Below are 22,192 nucleotides of genomic sequence, written 5' to 3'. Positions count from 1 at the left end.
TGACTATATATTGCACCGTAGTATGGTGATGTTGTTTGTCATGATTGTGAATATTTCTTTTAACTGTGACTAGATATCACATTTGTGACTTGTGTTGTGTCTCTCAGTTGTTACAATATATATATATATATATATATATATATATATATATATATTTATGTCACAATGTGGCTTTATTTCTTATTTTAAAGTTTGACAGAATTACCTTTTATCCTGAGGTGGAAACTCCCATTATATTTAGAGAATAAAATAAAGACAAAATATGCTGCACAGAGAAAAAGTACAGATCTTAGGTTCCCTTTCATTGTGTAACACAGACTCAGGCTGAGTCGGATCCATGTGCAGTTTATTTAAATAGCGCAAGCTCAGTGTACAAACAGGCATGGGTCGAAAATACCAGGGCGAACAACAATATCAGAGACAGGACATCAAACGTGGTCAAAACAGGCAGTGGTACAGGGCAGGCAGCTAACGACAGAAGTGAGAGTCCAAGTAAACAGAGATCAAGGGCAGGCAGAGAAGAGTCATAAACGGTAATCCAGGGCAGGGTCAAAACACAGGCAGAAGATACAGTAATATAATAACGCTCAGAAAAACAAGACTTTGCAATGTGTGATTGAACAAACAGGGTTTAAAGTCTGGTGATAAGGATCAGGTGTGCAGTAATCAGTCCTTATATGTGGGTTCTTGGGAAATGGAGTCCAAAGCTAACATTATTTAGTACTCATGAGAGTGAGACCTCCGGTGACCGACAGGGGAATCTTCACCGGCGTTTGTGACAAGGGAGTCAAGTCGAGTGACCTTCATTTATATAGCGCTTTTAACAATATGGATTGTTTCAAAGCAGATTTACAGTGATAATAGGAAATTACCGTAACAGATTGTTTAAGCTTTACAAAAGCTCTAAGATAAAGTTATTGTCCATCTAAAGTTAGTTTTGATTGATTGATTCACTTCCGTTGCGAAGATCATTAGTTATTAACTTAGGGACTGCTAACACAACACCGTTCTAACAGGAAAACCCTTAACGCGTTCCGGCCGCCCATCCACACAAAACAGTGCCTGGTGTCTAGAGAACGCACTCCCTGAAATAGGTTTGAAGGTGCAAACTATTATCCGTTATCTCTGCGCAAACCTCAAAAACGCAAACCGGCGAAAACACAGATGCCCTCAATAAACTACTTGTCTGGCCTTAAAAATTTATAATACAGAAATTGTTTGTCGCGTCTGCGTACCCACGCGAACCGGAATTATCCCAACAACATTTAACCCTTGTGTGGTGTTCAAAACCCTATAACACCCGGGATCTTCTCGGTCAAAAATGACCGGACTATAAAAAATAGCTTATAAATCTTTCATTATACTATATTTTCACCCAATATTGGATTCAATCTTTTTGTCAACTTGTTCTCTTTCAATTAGGACTGGTTTTATATTTCTATTTGCATCTGAATAATCATAGGCCTCATTTATTTGACAGTAGGGATCTAATTTTTTGAGAAAAAAAAAAACATTATTTTTGAATAATTTTGGAAATATTTAATAAAATCTGAAGAAAATTGGCACTGTTGATCACACTAGTCTACTTTAATTTTTCACCAGGAATTTTGTTTAGAAAAACTTTTATTTTGTATAAAATGGCACAGAGTTACACTTGTGGTGTTCCACTGGGCCATTGAGGGCCATTGTTTCAATGGGCCATTGAAAGTAAATGGGAGAGACTGAAAAGTTTTCAAGAGCATGTTCATTATGTTTATGTACACATACAGTGAGGAAAATAAGTATTTGAACACCCTGCTATTTTGCAAGTTCTCCCACTTGGAAATCATGGAGGGGTCTGAAATTGTCATCGTAGGTGCATGTCCACTGTGAGAGACATAATCTAAAAAAAAAAAAATCCAGAAATCACAATATATGATTTTTTAACAATTTATTTGTATGATACAGCTGCAAATAAGTATTTGAACACCTGTCTATCAGCTAGAATTCTGACCCTCAAAGACCTGTTAGTCTGCCTTTAAAATGTCCACCTCCACTCCAGTCATTATCCTAAATTAGATGCACCTGTTTGAGGTCGTTAGCTGCATAAAGACACCTGTCCACCCCATACAATCAGTAAGAATCCAACTACTAACATGGCCAAGACCAAAGAGCTGTCCAAAGACACTAGAGACAAAATTGTACACCTCCACAAGGCTGGAAAGGGCTACGGGGAAATTGCCAAGCAGCTTGGTGAAAAAAGGTCCACTGTTGGAGCAATCATTAGAAAATGGAAGAAGCTAAACATGACTGTCAATCTCCCTCGGACTGGGGCTCCATGCAAGATCTCACCTCGTGGGGTCTCAATGATCCTAAGAAAGGTGAGAAATCAGCCCAGAACTACACGGGAGGAGCTGGTCAATGACCTGAAAAGAGCTGGGACCACCGTTTCCAAGGTTACTGTTGGTAATACACTAAGACGTCATGGTTTGAAATCATGCATGGCACGGAAGGTTCCCCTGCTTAAACCAGCACATGTCAAGGCCCGTCTTAAGTTTGCCAATGACCATTTGGATGATCCAGAGGAGTCATGGGAGAAAGTCATGTGGTCAGATGAGACCAAAATAGACCTTTTTGGTCATAATTCCACTAAACGTGTTTGGAGGAAGAAGAATGATGAATACCATCCCAAGAACACCATCCCTACTGTGAAGCATGGGGGTGGTAGCATCATGCTTTGGGGGTGTTTTTCTGCACATGGGACAGGGCGACTGCACTGTATTAAGGAGAGGATGACCGGGGCCATGTATTGCGAGACTTTGGGGAACAACCTCCTTCCCTCAGTTAGAGCATTGAAGATGGGTCGAGGCTGGGTCTTCCAACATGACAATGACCCGAAGCACACAGCCAGGATAACCAAGGAGTGGCTCTGTAAGAAGCATATCAAGGTTCTGGCGTGGCCTAGCCAGTCTCCAGACCTAAACCCAATAGAGAATCTTTGGAGGGAGCTCAAACTCCGTGTTTCTCAACGACAGCCCAGAAACTTGACTGATCTAGAGAAGATCTGTGTGGAGGAGTGGGCCAAAATCCCTCCTGCAGTGTGTGCAAACCTGGTGAAAAACTACAGGAAACGTTTGACCTCTGTAATTGCAAACAAAGGCTACTGTACCAAATATTAACATTGATTTTCTCAGGTGTTCAAATACTTATTTGCAGATGTATCATACAAATAAATAGTTAAAAAATCATATATTGTGATTTCTGGATTTTTTTTTTTAGATTATGTCTCTCACAGTGGACATGCACCTACGATGACAATTTCAGACCCCTCCATGATTTCTAAGTGGGAGAACTTGCAAAATAGCAGGGTGTTCAAATACTTATTTGATGTGACGTTAAAGAGGTTATTATAGTCCTGTAGTCTAATTATCATCTAGAATTTTACATGTTTGGTTGTGTTGTGAATGTGGTCTACAAATCTTTTCACGTCTTCGTCCTTGGCTATGAAGACGCCTTCAAAGATGGCCTGTTCCTCAGATCTAAAAAACAACAAAAAACAACAATTGATGATTGACAACAATTTATGATAACTTATAATCTGAGATTACTTGGTTCACAGCTATGTTTTCTTATTAATACAAACACTGTGATACAGTTTGGTGTACCTAGCAGCATTCTTGAAACGGTAATGCTTGCGGTTTCCATCAACTGAAACTGCAAGCATATCTGGGGTGCATGCAGGACAGTTGAAGGGCTCTTCCTTGCATATATTGTCAACCTCAAATCACACAGCCTCCCACTCAAAAAAACTTTTCTGAAAACTGTCTGCTGAGATCTTGCCAGTCTATTAAAAGTAAGGAAACCAACAGCTATTAATGTACAACAAATACATAAGCATCAAACAGCTTATCAACCCACAACTCAAAGATATCAACAACACTCCAGGATAGATAAATTCAATACTCACACGACCAAAGCGGACAGTTGGCTGATTCAGCATTCTTAGAAATGCTTGGCAGGACAGTCCTGGTGCCGCCATCTTCATTTCTTCAAATGAAAAAAAAAAAGACATCTGTGGCATAAACTGTGGCAAATTGAAGGGTTGCAGGCCAGTAGTCACTTCGGTTTAGGTCAGCGACTCCAGCAGTCCAAGTGGCTTGGCATGCCTCACAAATTAACTCTGGCATGCTTAGATCATGTCGTCCTGGAAATATCAAAAACTCATCCACTGCAATGTAAACCTTAGCTGATTAATCAGGGTTCGGGTTCTTTGTACAATTTATACATTACTTTGTATACTTCATATATATATTTTTAAGTTTTATATCTATGTCAAACGTGTAGGGAGTCGCATATGGATAGATATTTATTTTTAAGATGCTTCTCAAACAGGACAAAATAAAGTTCTTCACATTCTTACCATTCATTGTGACCACAGCAACAATCTTTCCTGGACTAACCCTCAGTGACTCTGGTGAACAACCACAGATTTTGTCAGGCATCTCCACAGGTACAAGCCGGACTGAAAACACAGAGAATCCACATACATCCAAGATAAAACAATAAGAGACAAAAAGGCACAATTTAAATAGTAAAGCTTATGAGCTTATCTATTCTAAGAATGAGATATATGTTGTACACACACAAACCAGAACTTACCACAATGGGAAAGCGCCTTATCCACCACGAAAGTTGTTGGAGGTAATGGCTGGAAGAATCCAGCAGTCATGGCATCTCTGTTGTGGAGGACATGTCTGGTGTGCACGGTGTTCCTCGTAATGAGCTGTTTGTGAAGAAATTGATCACACTAGTCATCGTGGAAGTTGCACATAGAGGACTAATCACCTTTGTCTTCTCTGCATCCGATGGCTGCTACATGCTAGATTTGTGCGTGCCCCATCGACCCTCCCGACCTTCACCAGTTTTTTGTCGCCTGCCTGGGCCTCGCCCACGCCGAGGCGGCACTTACGGACGAATCCACGTGCGCCCACTGCGCCGAGCTGCCAGTGCGCGCCCTCAGAGCCAGAAGAGAAATGGCTCGGGCAACAGCGGGAATGAGGCCCACTGCCACCGGCGAGTTGGTTTGCTTCAGTGGATTTAAAGGACGCGTACTTTCATATTCAAATAGCAACGCACCACCACAGGCGCTTCCTGAGGTTTGCTTTCGAAGGCACCGCTTATCAGTATTCAGTGCTCCCTTTCGGGCTGGCCCTAGGCCCCCGCACCTTAGATTGAGCGGAATGCGCATCCTGAATTATCTGGACGATTGGCTGATTTTAGCCCACTCAAAAGATGTGCTAATCAGTCACATGGAAACACTGCTTCGCCATCTGGATATGCTGGGACTGCTTGTGAATATGCAGAAAAGTGTGTTTATAACGAGTCAGACTGTAACAGATCTGGGAGTATGTTTGGACTCTCAAGAGCGCATAGAGACAATCTCATTGACTCTGCGCCGTTTCAGACCGGGCAGGGAATTTCAGAGGCTTCTGGGACTGATGGCGGTGGCTTCTTCAGTGTGCCATCTGGGCCTGCTGCATATGCGGCCGCTCCAGTTTTGGCTGAAAACTCGAGTTCCGCCGAGGGCGTGGTCTTCAGGCCACAAGGGCATTACGGTCACTCACAGTTGCATCTGCACTCTGAGACTGTGGAGCAACCCGGATATGTTCAGCCCAGGAGTTCCTTTGGGTATTGTGACGCAGCACACCGTGGTCTCGACGGACGAGTCAACCTCAGGCTGGGGAGCAGTGTGCTTAGGCGTGCCTGCCTCAGGCCTGTGGTCGGAGTCACAGAGAGGGTGGCACATAAACTGTTTGTAGTTAAAGGTGGTGTCCTTAGCCCTGGAAGCCTTTCAGTCAGAATTGGAGCAGCAACATGTACTGATTCGAACTGACAACACGTCTGTGGTCTCGTACATAAATCGTCAGGGCGGCGTACTCTCCAGAGCTCTGTTCAAACAGGCAGCGAGTCTCCTGTTGTGGGCTGACCGACACTTTCTCTCCATAAGAGCGGCGCACATCCCTGGTCTCCTGAACCGTGGAGTGGACATGCTTTTGAGGAATGGGATTCCTCAAGGAGAGTGGAGGCTTCACCCTGGATCGGTCCAAATGATTTGGGATCGGTTCGGGAGGGCCGAAGTGGATCTGTTTGCAACAAATGAGAAAATGCACTTTCAGACATTCTTCTCGCTATCTCACTCCCCGCTGACGGGAGATGCTCTGACATCGCGCTGGCTGGAAGCCAGCCTTTACGCGTTCCCTCCAGTGAAGATTCTGCCTATGGTGTTGTGCAAAATCAGCCCTGGTTCGCGAACCTGAGAGAGTTATTGGTGGCTCCCCATGGAAAATCCCCCTCAGGAAGGACCTGCTGTCTCAGGCGAACGGCATGATATGGCACCCCAGCCCTGAGCTGAGGAACCTTTATGTGTGGCCACTGTGGGGACCTTAGATGAGTGGGACACTCTGCATTCACGAGTGCTGAGCACACTCGCGGAGGCGTGCACGCCTTCTACCAGGCGCCTTTATGCTCTGAAATGGGGAGTTTTTGCAAAATGGTGCCAGGACATCGATATTGACCCGGGGATCTGTTCCATGTCGGATGTTTTGTGCTTTCTACAGCAAAGAATGGATAGCGGGAGTTGGCCTTCCACGCTGAAGGTGTATGTGGCCGTTATTGCTGCTTTTCGTTCCCCGGTTGATGGGCAATCGATCGGTAAGCACGCTCTGGTGATCAGATTTCTCAGGGGAGCGAGGAGATTGTGTCCTTCACGGCCACCCTCCGTGCCGCCGTGGGATTTAGCTCTAGTTTTGAGGGCTCTATCTCTACCACCGTTCGAGCCGCTAGCTTCGATTGCAGTTAAGGAGCTTTCCCTGAAGATGGCCTTACTTCTTGCTCTCACTTCAGCGAAGCGCATTGGAGACTTACACGCTTTCTCTGTGAACGACGATTGCATCTGTTTCGGACCTGGAGACTGCAGCGTCACTCTCCGGCTGAGACCAGGCTACATTCCGAAGTCTCTCAATACACTGTTCAGAGCACAGGTTGTTTCCCTGCCCGCCTTATCTGCTTAGTGTCACAAGTGCTTTCGGTGAGTTGAGTTTTTATTCATGTATTATAAAAACTGTTATAACCAGCTATGCAGTAGTTACCATTATGTTGCTAACTCTGTGTTTATGGCTATTATATTGAAACAGCTGTCGCCGCAAACACTGTCGACACTGTGTTTAACTCTCATGCTTGAGTGCTTATTGTGTTGTGTCTACCCTGATCAGTGCAGCCTTCGCTTTCATTGCTTTGGGATATGCAAATTTTGATAAAGTCGGAGCAGATGTCTCATTGGTCTAGTTCCGCCTATCAGATGAGAGTACTCCAAGCGGCGCGGCTATTGGCTAAAGAACTGTCTGTCTCTTACGTGTGGGTGTAGCTTGACCCTGTTATCTGGGCTTATCTTCACTGCGCTCACGGCGGGATTTAATACAGTACTATCGTAACCTCGGTTCCCTGAGAGGCGGGAACAAGACATTACGTTAGCCACCGTGCTCACTGTTTGATCAGCTGTGCTAGCGTTCAGTCGTGATTCTGACGGAATTATTAGTAATAAATAATTATTTGCTCTGGCTCCCGGCAAATATGTGACTATGGTGGCTGGTGTCTCTATTTTCACGTTCCATGTAATAGAATCGCCAATAACTAGGGCACATTCAACAGGATTCACAGTGGGTGTTTCACTGAGTGAGGAGAATCTATTTGTTATGGTAATCGGAACGGAAGAGCAGTGCGGCTACAGCGTCTCACCGTCACCCAATTGCCCTGCTGCATGGGCTCTACAGCCGGAACCGAACAATGTACGGAGTTCACTAAGCTAGTCGCATCCAAAGCAGTATCTAAAGCCCTTGCACTTTTACAATTAACCTCGATTAAAGTTTGGATGCGTGTCTCTAGTTATGAAATCTTCTCCGTCAGCCTGACTATCTCCCTGCATTTATCACATGTAAATCCTGTGCTGACAGAGAAGGCTATGCTATACATGTGACATGTAGTGCAAGTGACAATAAGAGAAGATGACATTGACTGATCCTACTTACCTAAGTTGTTTGATGAACTCGTAAAAGGCGTGAGCGAAAAAAATTAGAATAATTTTAGCGCACGGATGGCACGCTGACAGGCTAGCGAATTACTAGTGTGTTGTGCTAGCAGTAACAATTTAGATTGAAGCTAGCGATGTCAGGTTAATGTGTGATATTGAGTAAGCTATATTTAGCAGTATAGACAACAAGGAATGATAGTAAATAATGATTCAAAACCGAAAGATATGCAAAGCTTACAGACGCAAACCAACTCAACAGCAGCAGCAACAGCGGCAGCAGCAGCAGCAGCAAGACTGACAGGAGCAATCGATCAACAATTTGATTAGTTCGAAAGCTATCATCGAAAACACGGGAACTGCAGCGCAGGTGTAGACGGGTGACGTCATGGCAGGAAGCTATAAAGCGCACTCAGACCAAACATTGTCAGCTTCTGTGTCTTCAGCAAGCGCTCTGTGTGAAACTGTCTCTGTCTATTTATTGTTGTTTGTCCACAAGCATATTATATATCTAGACAGGAGTACAATGGCGAAAAAACAGCATTTTGGATCGTTGTTCCCCCTGCCTTCGCTTCATTATGAGTGGGGATGTGGCTCGGATCTCACGTTTGTTGAGGCAACATGTAGATTATGGGTCCGCAATATATGCACAGGGAACTGAGCAGACGGGAATTTCCCTTTCTCTCTTTCTCTTATGATTGTTTGCAAACTAATTATGTGCGATTATTTATGGCTCTTTTTGTGTTGATTATAATAATTAATGTAGAGAAATTAAATGAAATATTTGTCTGGCTTTGAAAGTAGATATATTAAAACAATAAATTCAACCTTTCATCCAGACCTAGTTTTCTATCTGATTGATATCTGGCTGCATTTAATTTTGATGAAATTAAAAGCTAATACTCATCTGAGTTAATGTCTGTATTAATACACTATATTCAGCATTTCACCTAGACCTTCTACTTGTCTGGTTGATCTTTGGCTGCATTTAATTCTGAGGAAATAAATGGTGAAATTCCTGGGGTGAAATGAATAACACCTCATTATACGGTGCCCATCTCCCTTCAGTGCTCTCAGGGGCCATTCTGCCAACCCCACCACCTCGTGTGCTTCGGGGCACAGCGGTCTCTAGCGAGTTCTAGGGCCCTATTTTAACAATCTGAAACGCAAGTATCAAACGCGAAACGCAAGTAACTTTGTGGGCGGATCTCGGGCGCTGTTGCTATTATACCGGCGGGATAAATGTCTCTTACGCCTGACGCAAATCTAAAATGGGTTGGTCTGAAGTAGCTACATTACTCATAGGTGTGGTTTGGGTGTAACATGCAACGTCCTTGTAATTATGTATGGTTTGCAAAAATGGCAACTGCTGCGTCTGTGTAGATGAGAGAAGCAAAGTGTATGTGCGTTGTGCACACACATGCTACATTATGGCCAAGCATGCGCCCTTAAAATAGCATCTGAATAACGCGCCACTGACTTTAGACTAGGATTTTCCTGGTCTGTGGCGGAATTGTTTTCTGAAACAGCAAAATAGCACCAGGGAACATTTGTGCCAGAGCACGCCTGCTCTTTTTGCTGAACCGCCCCCGGGAGCGCAAGTTCATTCCCTAATTTACCGACGTGCGTCTGTGGAGGGAAAAGTCTGCTGTGCGTCGGGTGCAAAATAGGAATGATACATGCGTCGGTGTACAAAGTAAATTGCGCTGGGTGCAAGATAGGGCCCCTAGTCTCAGTGTCTGACTCGCAGGAGGAGGGTTTAAGGTGAAACACTACAGGTGAATAGGGAAATTTTTTAAATTAGAAGATATCACTATGAAACTTTTCCAGTTTATTACTGGCATAAACATAAGAAAAAAATGTATTACAAGTTTTGTGTAAATTAATGTTTTAATATGCAAATGAGGCCTTATATACGTAAATATACACTCATTTGCATACATTTCCAAAAACAAAATCTGGAAATTGGAAAGGACCAGGTTTAAAATTCTTGGTTCTATTATATAGTAATATAGTTAAGTATAAGACTGGAAAAGTTGGTGCTTGTAGGTGCTACTTAAGTGGATATATCTGACTGAGAAATCGGCCTTTAAAGTTTTATATTGTATAATTTCATACATTTCTATTGAAACCCCCAACTTACAAACAAACTATATATTCAGTTAATTAATATCAGTAGTGTATTTAATATTTAATATTTAAAACACATGGAAATTGATAAATGAATAAATTATTAATAGCAATAGCCTTAAGCTGAAGAGAACTACCTTAACAAACACACATAACAACAATTTTGGCGCAGAGAACCAATCACGTAGTCGGAAATTCACATCGACTAATCAGATGTGGTTTTCGGCTGTAAATTCCTCTGCAAACTTTTGCGATTGGTTATTTCTACAAAGGAAATGCCCATATTTGGATTAGACAGCGCTGTGTAGGAGACTGAGAGCTTTACAATGATAACAGGCATGACATTCTGTGAATGGAGACTGCACGGGAGCTTGCTTTAGAATGCTAACTTTTGGTGATTTCCGGTAGAAATCTAAAGGAGCAAGTTGACAAAATATAATGAAATAACTACCTTAATGTGTAATGTTGACATTTTTTATTTTGACATGAAAGCTTACATGTTAAGGGAGCAAACTGGCCCAAAATCTCAAAATTGACCACTGCATGAAAAAACAATGTTTTCACTTGCCGTGTCTCGCCTTAGTCAGTTCGGTTGTTTCCTGCCGGTCATCCGTTTCAGGACACTGGATTGGCTTCTCGAACAATACTAGAGAACAGTCTCGAAAGGCTGGTACATTTAGTAGTCTCAGCCGTAGTCGTCTTGGGATAAAACAGATCTGAGGACAGTGATTATCTCGAAAAAAGGGGTCCTGAGGCAAATGGCACCAGACCTCTGAGGGGGGTTCATCTTCTGGGGGGAAGTGGTTAACACCTCATTATACGGTGCCCATTTCCCTTCGGTGCCCTCAGAGGGCTGTTCTGCCAACCCCGCCACCTTGTGTGCTTCGGGGCACAGTGGTCTCCGGCGAGCACATATCTCAGGGTCCACCCGGAAATGTAGTGGTCCTGGTCTCCGGCGAGCACATATCTCAGGGTCCACCTGGAAACGTGGTGGTCCTGGGGGTTTGCGTCCCATTTTGGATCTGCGAGTTCTGAATGAGTCAGTCATGCAACTAAAATTCAAAATGTTAACCTTGAGACAAAACCTATCCATCCTTCCATATCACAGGAAGTTCCTGAGGTTTTCTTTTAGGGGCAAAGCATACCAATATTGAGTTCTTACATTCGGCCTAGCACAATCACCCCACACTTTCACGAAATGCGTAGATGCAGCTCTGGCGCCTCTGTGCCTGCAGGGTATTCGCATCATTAACTACATCAACGATTGGATGATTCTGGCTCAGTCGCATCAGTTGGTGGTTCGGCATTGAGATGTCGTTCTCGCCCACATGAAAGAATTGGGATTACTGCTAAACACCAAAAAGAGTGTGCTTTCTCTACTACAGAGGACCACTTTTCTAGGTGCGGTTTGGGAGTCAATGTTGATGCAGACATGCCTCTCACTGGCACGCATAGAGTCCATCCTGTCGGCTGTGAAAAGAATAAAGCTAGGCTAGTCACTCACTGAGAAACAGTTTCAGAGTCTGTTGTGTCTGATGGCAGCAGCGTCCAACGTGATACCTTTTGGCCTGTTGTACATGAGACCCTTGCCGCGTAACGCTTATGACTGATGCTTCCCTCACTGGCTGGGCAGCGGTCATGAATGGTCGCTCGTGTGTGTGGGGATGGGTCATCATCTCACCTGGCACTTAATCGCCTGGTGATGACAGCTCAGGCTCTACATCCCTGGGCACCAGATTCAGGGAGCAGATATCCTGTCGAGGCAGGGTCTGAGGCCCAGGGAAGGAAGACTCCACCCCAAAGTGGTGGAGCTCATATGGAGTTGCAGACATGACTGTGCTGTGTCTGTGGTTTCCCTGATTGTTCTACTCCCGGGAGTTCTGGAGAACAGAGTTATGGAAGTGTGGGTTTGGCCTCTGAGGGGGGATGTTGAGGCCATGATCACTCTAGAGCTCCCTGCACAGGAAACAAACTGGTCTCCTCTGTGGTTCGTTGAAGCAGGAGGAGTATGGTGGCTTTGTAGCCTTGTATTAGGGGTATCCCTACAAGAGGTCTGTGATGCGGCAGGCTGTTCCTTTCCGCACACACTCATCGGGTGTACAACCTAGTGTTGGGCTTCACCCCTGGGTCCCAGGTGATTCTGTCTTTGTTGTGCTCGCCTTATTTCACACAAGACAGGCACTGGTCACTATGGTGGTGTTGGTATAGACGTTCCCACAGCGTCAATCTCGACGCAACGCGAGTTCCCTTGAAAGGGAACGCCTCGGTTACGACTGTAACCATTCTCTTTCCCTGAATAGCCCTGCAATACTTCCGGCATGCCTGTGATCAACTTGGTTCGACCTATCAGAAGCTGACAATGTTTGGTTTGTATCATTTGTATGATTATTTGTTGCCAGTTGAATTCAGAGGCACATGTCTTATAGCAGAACCTGACTTCACCAAGTTCAGCATGTTCCTGGATCAACATCTTTGTTGATCCTGGAACAACATTCCAATCAACCAATCAGATTTGAGGGACAAGTTCAGGCTTTCAACCAGATTAGGTGCTTATCTTTTCCACAATATTCCTCTAAATTTTAGGGATAACTTATGGTTAGGGTTAGGTTTAGCATAACATTTTCGGACAGGAATGTTGCTCCAGGATCAACAAAATTTGCTGACCCAGGAACACTTCTAACTCTGCAAAATCATGATGTGCGGCTTACTACACAATACTGTCTTCAGTTTCCCATTTACATCAAATTTACTATTAAATCATGGTAGACTTTTGAGATTTGTGACCTTTTGGTCTGTTTTGCATTTCTTTCAGATACGTGATGTCAGTCACTCCACACATTATAAGCGCTATAGATAGACTCATTAATGGACCTCTGGATCAGCTCAAATGTCACACTTCTTATAATATGAGATCATTGTCATATTGTGCCTTTTTCAGAGGCCGATGAGTCATGGCCCTGAGGAATCTTAAGAGCTTAGTTTCATGTGCAGAAACCCTGTCTTTAATGTGCAGTATGCATCTGTAAAATATAATGAATATTGGATCATAAAGTGAGAGCTTTTTTAATATGTTGCAATGAATAGATGTGGATGGGTAGATATTCAAATAAACATCTTTTGATACAGAGGTCCTGTTGGAAACCTTACTGCCCAAGTGATGGTGTGACTCTGGTGTAGTTACTACATATGTATGGATGTACTGTACTGATGTCTGGATGTCAGACAGTGGGAAGACATGTAACAAGGTTAATCAATGCATTATGAATTTACAGGCCTTCAGCAAAAAAAGTGTAGCCTTAAATATTGAAATAATTGCCAGAGCATGACTAAACAGACAGGGTCATGGTGAGCATAAATCCATGCATTAAAATATTTGGTATTCAAGTGGTTGGACAAGGTCAGAAATCTTGAGTTGGAATACATCTTTCCTTGTATGCAGAATATCAAGAGTCTTTAAATTGTACAGTTTAAGGAAGAAGCAACTTCAATATCTAATTTGTTTGTAATCTCCCTAATAATTGTGCACTAACTAACTAACAAAAATAAATAATACAGTGCCCCTGCTAGTAACAGTAGTAGTATAACATAATCTGGATCCGATCACTGAAGTCAGTACAAAATACACCATTTACACTCACTGAGTATTATTGTCCATGTCAGGTGGTCTGATCATGTGGACAGAGTATTCAAGCCCAAAACAATTTCTGATCACCACTATAGGAGATGAAATGCATGGGATGGGCCCGATGTTTCTTGCAAACTTTCTGCATCCTCAGACCAAACTGAATGACCACCTAGTGACCTGTCAATCTTCCAGCCATCCACACTCATGGGTGCAAAAGCTATCGTAGTTTCAAATGGTACCTTTGTTATTTTTATTTATTTATTTATTTTACCCCTTTAGGGTATATTAGTATAAAGAGTATAAATTAGTACCTAAATAGTATAGTACCTTGTGAAAGGGTACCGCCCCAGTGACAGCTTTTGTACCTTTTTTTCTGAGATGCATAAAAACAGGAATTTTTCACTTTTAAAATGAGCCCAGAGCAGCTTTCAAAAAAGAAAAAGGCTATTGTCACACAAGGAAGTTGCCACAAGGGCTATAAGATCGAATTACACAAATATATATATATTTTTTCCTAGAGGTGGTTTTTCATGTTGATTTCAAATGCACAGATCTAAATAAAAATTATATATATATATATATATATATATATATATATATATATATATATATATATATATATATATATATATATATATATATATAGTGAATTCAGTTTGCTATATAGCTTGGTGAAGAAAGTGAACATAATAAAACCACATATAGAAAACCTTAGAAAACCTGGGGGATATATATAAAAAAGGTTAACACTTTATGTTACAGTGCCATTGTTACATTATGTTACATGTAGTTACTATAGGAATAACTATAAATTATGCATAATAACATGCAACTAATCCTAAACCAAACCAAACCCTAATCCTAACCCTATGTAGTTACATGTAGTGAACATTACTCAGTAAGTAACTGTAACTATGAAACCTTAAATAAAGTGTAGCCAAAAATTGTGTGTACAATTCATTCATTATAATCTGCGCTGTCCTTTGGACATTGTTTAATATTTTTGTACGTTACCATTTACATTTTGCTCTTTAAAAATTGAATAGCCTATTTTAATATTCAAATATTAAACCCAGAGTCTAGCTAACACATACAGTATAACAGAAGTGTCTATAATTCTATGTCTATTTAGGCGTATGTACAAATAGTCCGCCTTGTACAACATGGAAATGTAATGCACTAGGCTACTTATGATGATCATAGGCTAGCTACTATGGAGTGTCGACGTCACTCTGAAGGCTTCTTCCACACACAAATGCGCACTCACTCTCTACAAGTGCTCTGAAGAGGTGGCAAACTCGAGATGTGAGCGCCTCGCAGTTTAACGCATTAGCAGCAGGAAAAACAAGGATGTCTTTTGGTCGCTTTTTATGTGCCTTGCTATTTATTTTATTTAGCATTTAAAGATAAGATTAACTTCCTTTTTTCGACTTTTGACTGCTTGTATGTAGATAACCTGTTTGAGAATCTGCTTTACATTTAGCAGTGGCAGACTTGAATTTATAACACGTTGCGACAGCATCATATCCTCCGAAATGACCAACATGAAGCTTAACATACACGCTTAACCTACATAGCCTATTTGTTTGTGATGGACTGGGAGGCTTTTTATGTGGGCTGCTGAGCCCAGCAAGTTTATTCTCGCGCGATGTGAGGATTTGACCACAGTATTAGATGAAGCATGAATTGCGATTCTTCACAGAACTTCTCGTGAATGGCATGGTCCACGCTCAGGTGTGGGGAAGCTCCGAAAGAATTTCCTCCATGCATCAAACATGCAATAAAAGTGATATCAGCTGAACTGAGTAAAGCAAAGATGTTTTCTGAAGAAGCTAATTTCAGTTACACTTCGAACGGCACTGATGATGATGACACGCTGTCCGCGCTAGATCAAGATTGGAGCGACACTCCTGCTGAGAAACTGTCACGGACGGGACACAATGTGGTCGCTGTTATTTTGGGATCTATTCTGGTATTCGGGATCCTAAACAATTTAATCGTCCTCGTTCTGTTTTGTAAATTCAAGACCCTGCGGACTCCTGTGAACATGCTTCTGCTCAACATCAGTGTGAGTGACATGCTAGTGTGTCTGTTCGGCACCACGCTCAGCTTCGCGGCCAGTATCCGCGGCCGGTGGCTGGTGGGGAGACACGGGTGCATGTGGTACGGATTTGTCAACTCATGCTTTGGTGAGTAAGAAACAATCAAAAAGTTCGAAATTTAAAAGATTCATACAAAAACCGATTCATTAAGGAACTAAACGCCACTAATGTGTGTTGACTGTGGTCAACAGTTGCTTTGGCTTGCTTGCTTGCTTGATTGATATACGTTGAGCAAAAATAGTTACACAGTTTTAGAGCTGCATGATTCTGGGTAAATTGAAAATGACTTTTTTTGTTGTTGCTTAAAAAAAGAGATCAATATTCTCTCAAAATTCTAAAGAAAATGTTGCCAGTCATTGCTCTAGAAAACCTGAATGTAAAGCTACTAAACAAAACATGTCATTTACCAAAGGTTCTGAGAAAATGTTATTTTTCAGTCCAAGTAAATATCTTTTGAAATATTTAAATGAAATATTTTAATTAAAAGTTTACATAAAATATTAGCTTCCTATCTGCCACGACTAAAGAGAATCAGAAAACTTCCCTGATGTGTTGATTTTATATGTGTTTTTACATACAAATAATTTTTGAACAAATTGATTAAATCAATGACTCTTAAAGACAGCTGTTTTGTTCCTGAATGAATTAGCATTTTTGAATGAATTGGTTGAATGAGTGATTCAATGACACACTCACAGTGACAATCATTTGTCACTATACTGTTTAAATCGAGATTGTGATATCGAGAATTCAGCGTACATGCATTTTAGTTATATTTTTTGCTGTTTGTAAAAAGGCAGCTTAGTATTAGCTAACAATATTAGCCTAATTCTTTCTGTGTTATGTGAAAAAAGGGAACAAAAGATAATACAAATTTCAAGTGATACAGGAGAGGGTAGATAATTTTTTTATTTAAAAGCAAATCATTTTCAGAAAATGCAACTCTATTTGAGCGACCAAGAACTTTTTGAACCAAGTGATACAATTTCCAAAAAATTATAATAAATAAATAAAATCATGTAGCCTATCCTTAAAAATTAGACATGATTATAGTAAATACAAGTGGAAAAATAAAATATGTTGGCTGAACTCACACATTCACATGTCTAAATTTGTTTAGACATTAAACACTTTTACTCAGACTTGGTAAACATGTCAACTCAAATTTAGACATGTGAATGTGTGAATTCAGCCAACACATTTTATTTTTCCACTTTTATTTACTACAATCGTGTCTAATTTTTAGAGATAGTCCACATTATTTTATTTATTTATGTATTATTATTATTTGGAAATTGCATCACTTGGTTCAAAAAGTTCTTACTCAGTTTGAATGGGTATGATGCTTCAAGTAGTGCAAATTGCACCCATAAAAAGAATATGATTTAGGATGATGCTAGTCAAATAATATGATCTTCCATAACATCTCTGCCTTGTTCTATTGCATTTGTGCTATAATGTAATTTCTTCAGTGTTGTTGCTTTATTGTTTCTGATTCGTACAGGAAAATGAGATGATTGTGTTTAACAAATGTATAACAAATGTCAGTGAGGGTACAAGAAGTGAAGTAATGTTATTAGTTCAGCTGACTGTTATGGATGACATACAACACTGCACAGAATAAATGCAAAAGCAGATTTTGCCAATAAGAGTGTTGAGTCGTAAACCTTGGGTCAGGTGTTGATGATTTGTGACATTGTATTAGTCTTGTCACTGTAGGGGTGAACTGGAAAGATCAAATTATATGTTCTGAAAAGATGCAAACAAAATACAGGTTTGTTTGGAGGTGATAATAGCTTGAACTGTGGGTTTGAATATAACTCATAACATAACCTGTCTCTGTTATAAATGTTTACTTAGCTATCTAAATTGGAACTTACCAAATTTCCAATATACTTCTATTGTTTTTTATGCTAACCATAACTCATTCTCATAACCATAACTCATTCCCTATCAGAATTTTTGTTTAAAGCTACACTGTGTAGGATTTACTCTCTAAAGGATTTTTTTTTTTAAAGCCATCGTTGAACCTCCCTGTGTAAATCAGACTGTAATCGTTGAAAAGTATTTTTAAAGTTTCACATGCATAAGTGATGCCATTTAAATCATGTAGTGACTAATACATTTTGAATTATTTTCAGGGAGTTCATCCCTGGAGTGCTATAAATGCTATAAATGTTAGGTGAAAAATATACTACGTTTAATTTCATCAGTCCCCTGGAAGTTGGACAAGAAAGTTAAGTTTTAAAGCATGGGAAAGCAGCTGCTGAAGTGTAGTTGTGGAACAAAAGACTGCAGATGGAATTAAATTAGCAGGCAAATAACACGCAGTGGGGTTGTGTTGTGCCACTGTCCCCCCTTTTCCTTCCAAGTTGACCCCAAAAAGGTTTTTATAAATGTCAAGATGTTTCTCATTATATAACATGTGCTTGCACAATGTGTTTCTCGTAATCTATCTTAATTCACAGGTGATGCTGTCCATGTCTTACATGTATTTAATAATTAATACAGTTCCCCCATTATGTGCAGCATGTCCTGTCATGTGGAAGTAATGAAATACAACATTTGAGGCGGAAAAGACTACCACAGTGAGTGACAGACGCATACTTAGAAGACACATTTCTTTGTCCCACTTTATATTAATGTCTTTACTATGCACTAACATTTAAATGAATAATTTTGCAACATCAGGCAGAAAAGACTACCACAGTGAGTGACAGACGCATACTTAGAAGACACATTTCTTTGTCCCACTTTATATTAATGTCTTTACTATGCACTAACATTTAAATGAATAATTTTGCAACAAATATTGATAAAGTAAACAGATTTAACTAATAGACCTACCAATCCCTATGTAAAAATAAAATATTGTTGCTGGCATCTTTCTAAAGTCATTTTTATCCCCCTGTAATTTGGCTCCAATTCTCAGGTGAAAATTTTAATTTTGACCCCTTCTACAAAATAATCGATTACTCAGTCAATATACGTTAATTACATTTAATAAATTGGTTTTCATCGCTATTTATAGTATTTTTCCAGAAAAAATCTATTAACATAATAAAAGATTTGAGCTGAGGAAGTATCTGAAATTTGGTTGATTTGACATGGAATGACCCTTCGTAATATACCATATGTAAACAGCGCCTCAAAGGTACAAAGATGACTGGTATATTCACTGTTATGTTCTTGCATTACATCCTCGTTAAAAACATTAATTAGAAAATCTGGCAGTTGTCATTCTTACAGTATATTGTGATAGCTCATTAGTATGTGTGAGACACCCGGTTAGAGAGCTGCATACAGTGTATCCATGTTAATCTCAAATTGTGCTTATTTCTTGTCTTCACTCAAGCATGTTGGGACTAAATCCTTATGAGCAGAGTATCCTCTTAAGCGCAGATAAACATGATTAAACAGCTTTGAAGATTAGAACATGCTGTCCTGTTAGAAGAGAGGCCCGAGAAGTGATTTGAGAACATTAGGGAATAGATTGCATAACTCACCTCTTCCCAAAGCCAAGACTGAGGAACTTCAGATCTAAGGCCAAGAAGAAGCTCAGGATCGGCCCTTGTGACAAAAGCATTTATGAATATGTGAATCTACCTGTCTCTACCATTTTAATTAGAAATTGATTCAATCAGGTGATTAATGCTGTTAGAATATTTCCTCACCAGAATTATAATAATGATAATTACAGTCTTTCATCTTCAATAGATGATATTATGTATTATCATGACACCCACATGGTTTCCATTTCTGATCAGTCTCTCTTATTATAACTATAATGGGCAGGGTATCAGTTTAGATTTTCCAGGCCTTTTGAATTACTTGAATGAAAGAATTTTCCCATCACAATGAGAAATTGGTCAAATTCTTTGTCCAGACCTATTCACCTAATTTTTCAATGTGGAAGCTATTTCCTGTGAATGAGCACAATTTCCGATTCATTAGCCACTATAGGTGAATAACAAAAAGTCCAGTAAACATAAAACTGTATGCGATAAAATCCAGCGATTGTGATTTATTTTAATTTTTTTTATATAATGATAGCAAATACCCGTTTGCAACTTCAAGCAGCATAGACAGTATTATGGAAGTATCTGACACTGGAAGCCTTGCACATTCAAGTAAAAAGTGTCTGCTCTTACGTTTAATATAAATTGCTTAGTGTGTAGTTGTAGATTGAGTTCTTCTTTGGAAAGGTCCCTGAACTATACTGAACTGTATTTTGTTCCATAATTTCGCATTTTCTACTACTAAGACTAACAGCACAGTGATCACCCTGTTGCACAGATATTGAGTGATCTTGCTGGAGCCTGTCAGATAAAATACTGTAGAATTGGATTTCATGACATTTATGGGATTGATGTACTAGTGGATCTTTAGAACATGCGTGCCATGTGTGTGGTTGTAGAGACTGCATTCTGATTAACATGGTTTTTACAATGAAACATGGTTTTTACAATGAGTTTACTGCTCCCTATACACTGAGCAGGGAATATCTGCAGGAGTTCTCTAAACTTGACAAACTTCATGTGTGTGTATATAATGGGCCCTATCTAGCACCCAGCGCAATTGACTTTGTATACCGACGCATGTGTCATTCCTATTTTGCACCCGACGCACAGCAGACTTTTCCCTCGACAGACACACGTCAGTAAATTAGGGAATGAACTTGCGCTCCCGGGGGCGGTTCAGCGAAAAGAGGCGTGTTCCGGCGCAAACGTTCCCTGGTGCTATATTGCAGTTCCAGAAAACAATTCCGCCACAGACCAGGAAAAACCTAGTCTAAAGTCAGTGGCGCGTTCAGATGCTATTTTAAGGGCGCATGCTTGGCCATAATGTAGCGTGTGCACAACGCACATACACTTTGCTTCTCTCATCTACACACAGATGCAGCAGTTGCCATTTTTGCAAACCATACATAATTACAAGGAAAAATATTCCACATGAGGTAAATCATTGTGGTGTCCATGAAGATGTGAAAAAAATAGGCATAAATCTAGCTTACACATTTACCAAAATTATTATATGCCTGTTTAACCTAAGCTTATTTGGGTGGGTTTCTCCCATCCCCAATGTCACTTCTCTGTGTTTTACGGCCCTGGCGAGAACGTCGGTCTCCTCGGCTGTGAACCGCTCCTGGCGCGCACCTGGCAAATCCGCCGTTATAATAGCAATCCGCCATGGAACAAGCGCGCCTGCTCTTAAAGGGAATGTGAGATGATGCTCTGATTGGTATATTTCACGTTACGCCCAAACCACACCTATGAGTAATGTAGCTACTTCAGACCAACCCATTTTAGATTTGCGTTGTCATACGAGATCCGCCCACAAAGTTACTTGCATTTCGCGTTTGATACTTGCGTTTCAGATCGTTAAAATAGGGCCCAATGTGTATATCAAAAAACTAAGAAAAAGCGTATAAAAAAATTTGTCTACCCCTGTGTTTCAGTCTTGGTTTGTCAGTCATTGTCTTTACACATTTTTGTAAGGCTGTTGTGTCAGCTGTTTCCTCATTGGATTATTCTCGTCTTCCTTGTTGTATTTATGTTTTTTTACGTGTGGATCTTTGTCATCCGCTTTCCCTGTTTGAATTATCTATCTTTGTGTGTGTTTTTTTTTAAATAAATACTGCTTGTGATTAGATCCTTGCCTCTCCTTTTCCCTGCTCACGGTGACAGAAACAAACTGAGGGAAAACAACTCCAAATTTCTTTCCAAAGTGAGCAGGCGCCTATATCATGATGGTAGTTGAACAAACTCAGGGTTACAGGATTAGTTTTGAGTTGACAAAACCAAACCAATCCAATCAACCTTTGATCCTGAGTATAGGAGTTTAGGTGTGACATCAGTAGCGAACAGCCAATCACATGCTGTGCAACAGTGAAACTTCTCTTCTCGTGAGAGAAGCAGTGCGATTTACTTCTCTCTTCTGCAGAATATTATGATTCTGAATTACAAATTTACACAGCAAGAAGAAACAAGCTGTCTATGAAAGAAGACAACTAAAAGCAAAAATCTTGCTCTATCAGTGCAAGTAAAAGTTGTGAAGTTTGTTTATATACACTGCTCAAAAAAATTAAAGGAACACTTTGAAAACACATCAGATCTCAATGGGGAAAAATATCATGCTGGATATCTATACTAATATGGACTGGCTAATGTGTTATGAACGAAAGGATGCCACATCGTTTGATGGAAATGAAAATGATCAACCTACAGAGGATTGAATTCAAAGACACCCTGGAAATCTAAGTAAAAAATTATG

The 22,192-nt window shown here is 40.6% G+C and overlaps 1 protein-coding gene across 1 annotated transcript in view; it reads left to right on the top strand.

Moving 5' to 3' along the window:
* Window positions 1-15,076: 15,076 nt before the first annotated feature.
* tmtops2a (teleost multiple tissue opsin 2a) overlaps window positions 15,077-22,192 on the top strand; it is a 48,198-nt gene continuing 41,082 nt past the window's right edge. Inside the window, exon 1 of the mRNA XM_079883391.1 lies at window positions 15,077-16,006. Coding sequence (XP_079739517.1) covers window positions 15,532-16,006 — 475 coding nt within the window. The 5' untranslated portion in view covers window positions 15,077-15,531. The remainder of the gene's footprint in view (window positions 16,007-22,192) is intronic.

This window comes from Squalius cephalus (assembly GCF_949319135.1).
Source record: "Squalius cephalus genome assembly, chromosome: 10".
NCBI lineage: Eukaryota > Metazoa > Chordata > Actinopteri > Cypriniformes > Leuciscidae > Squalius > Squalius cephalus.
Note: the sequence above shows the minus strand (reverse complement) of the source record. Positions and strands in the feature narration are given on the sequence as shown.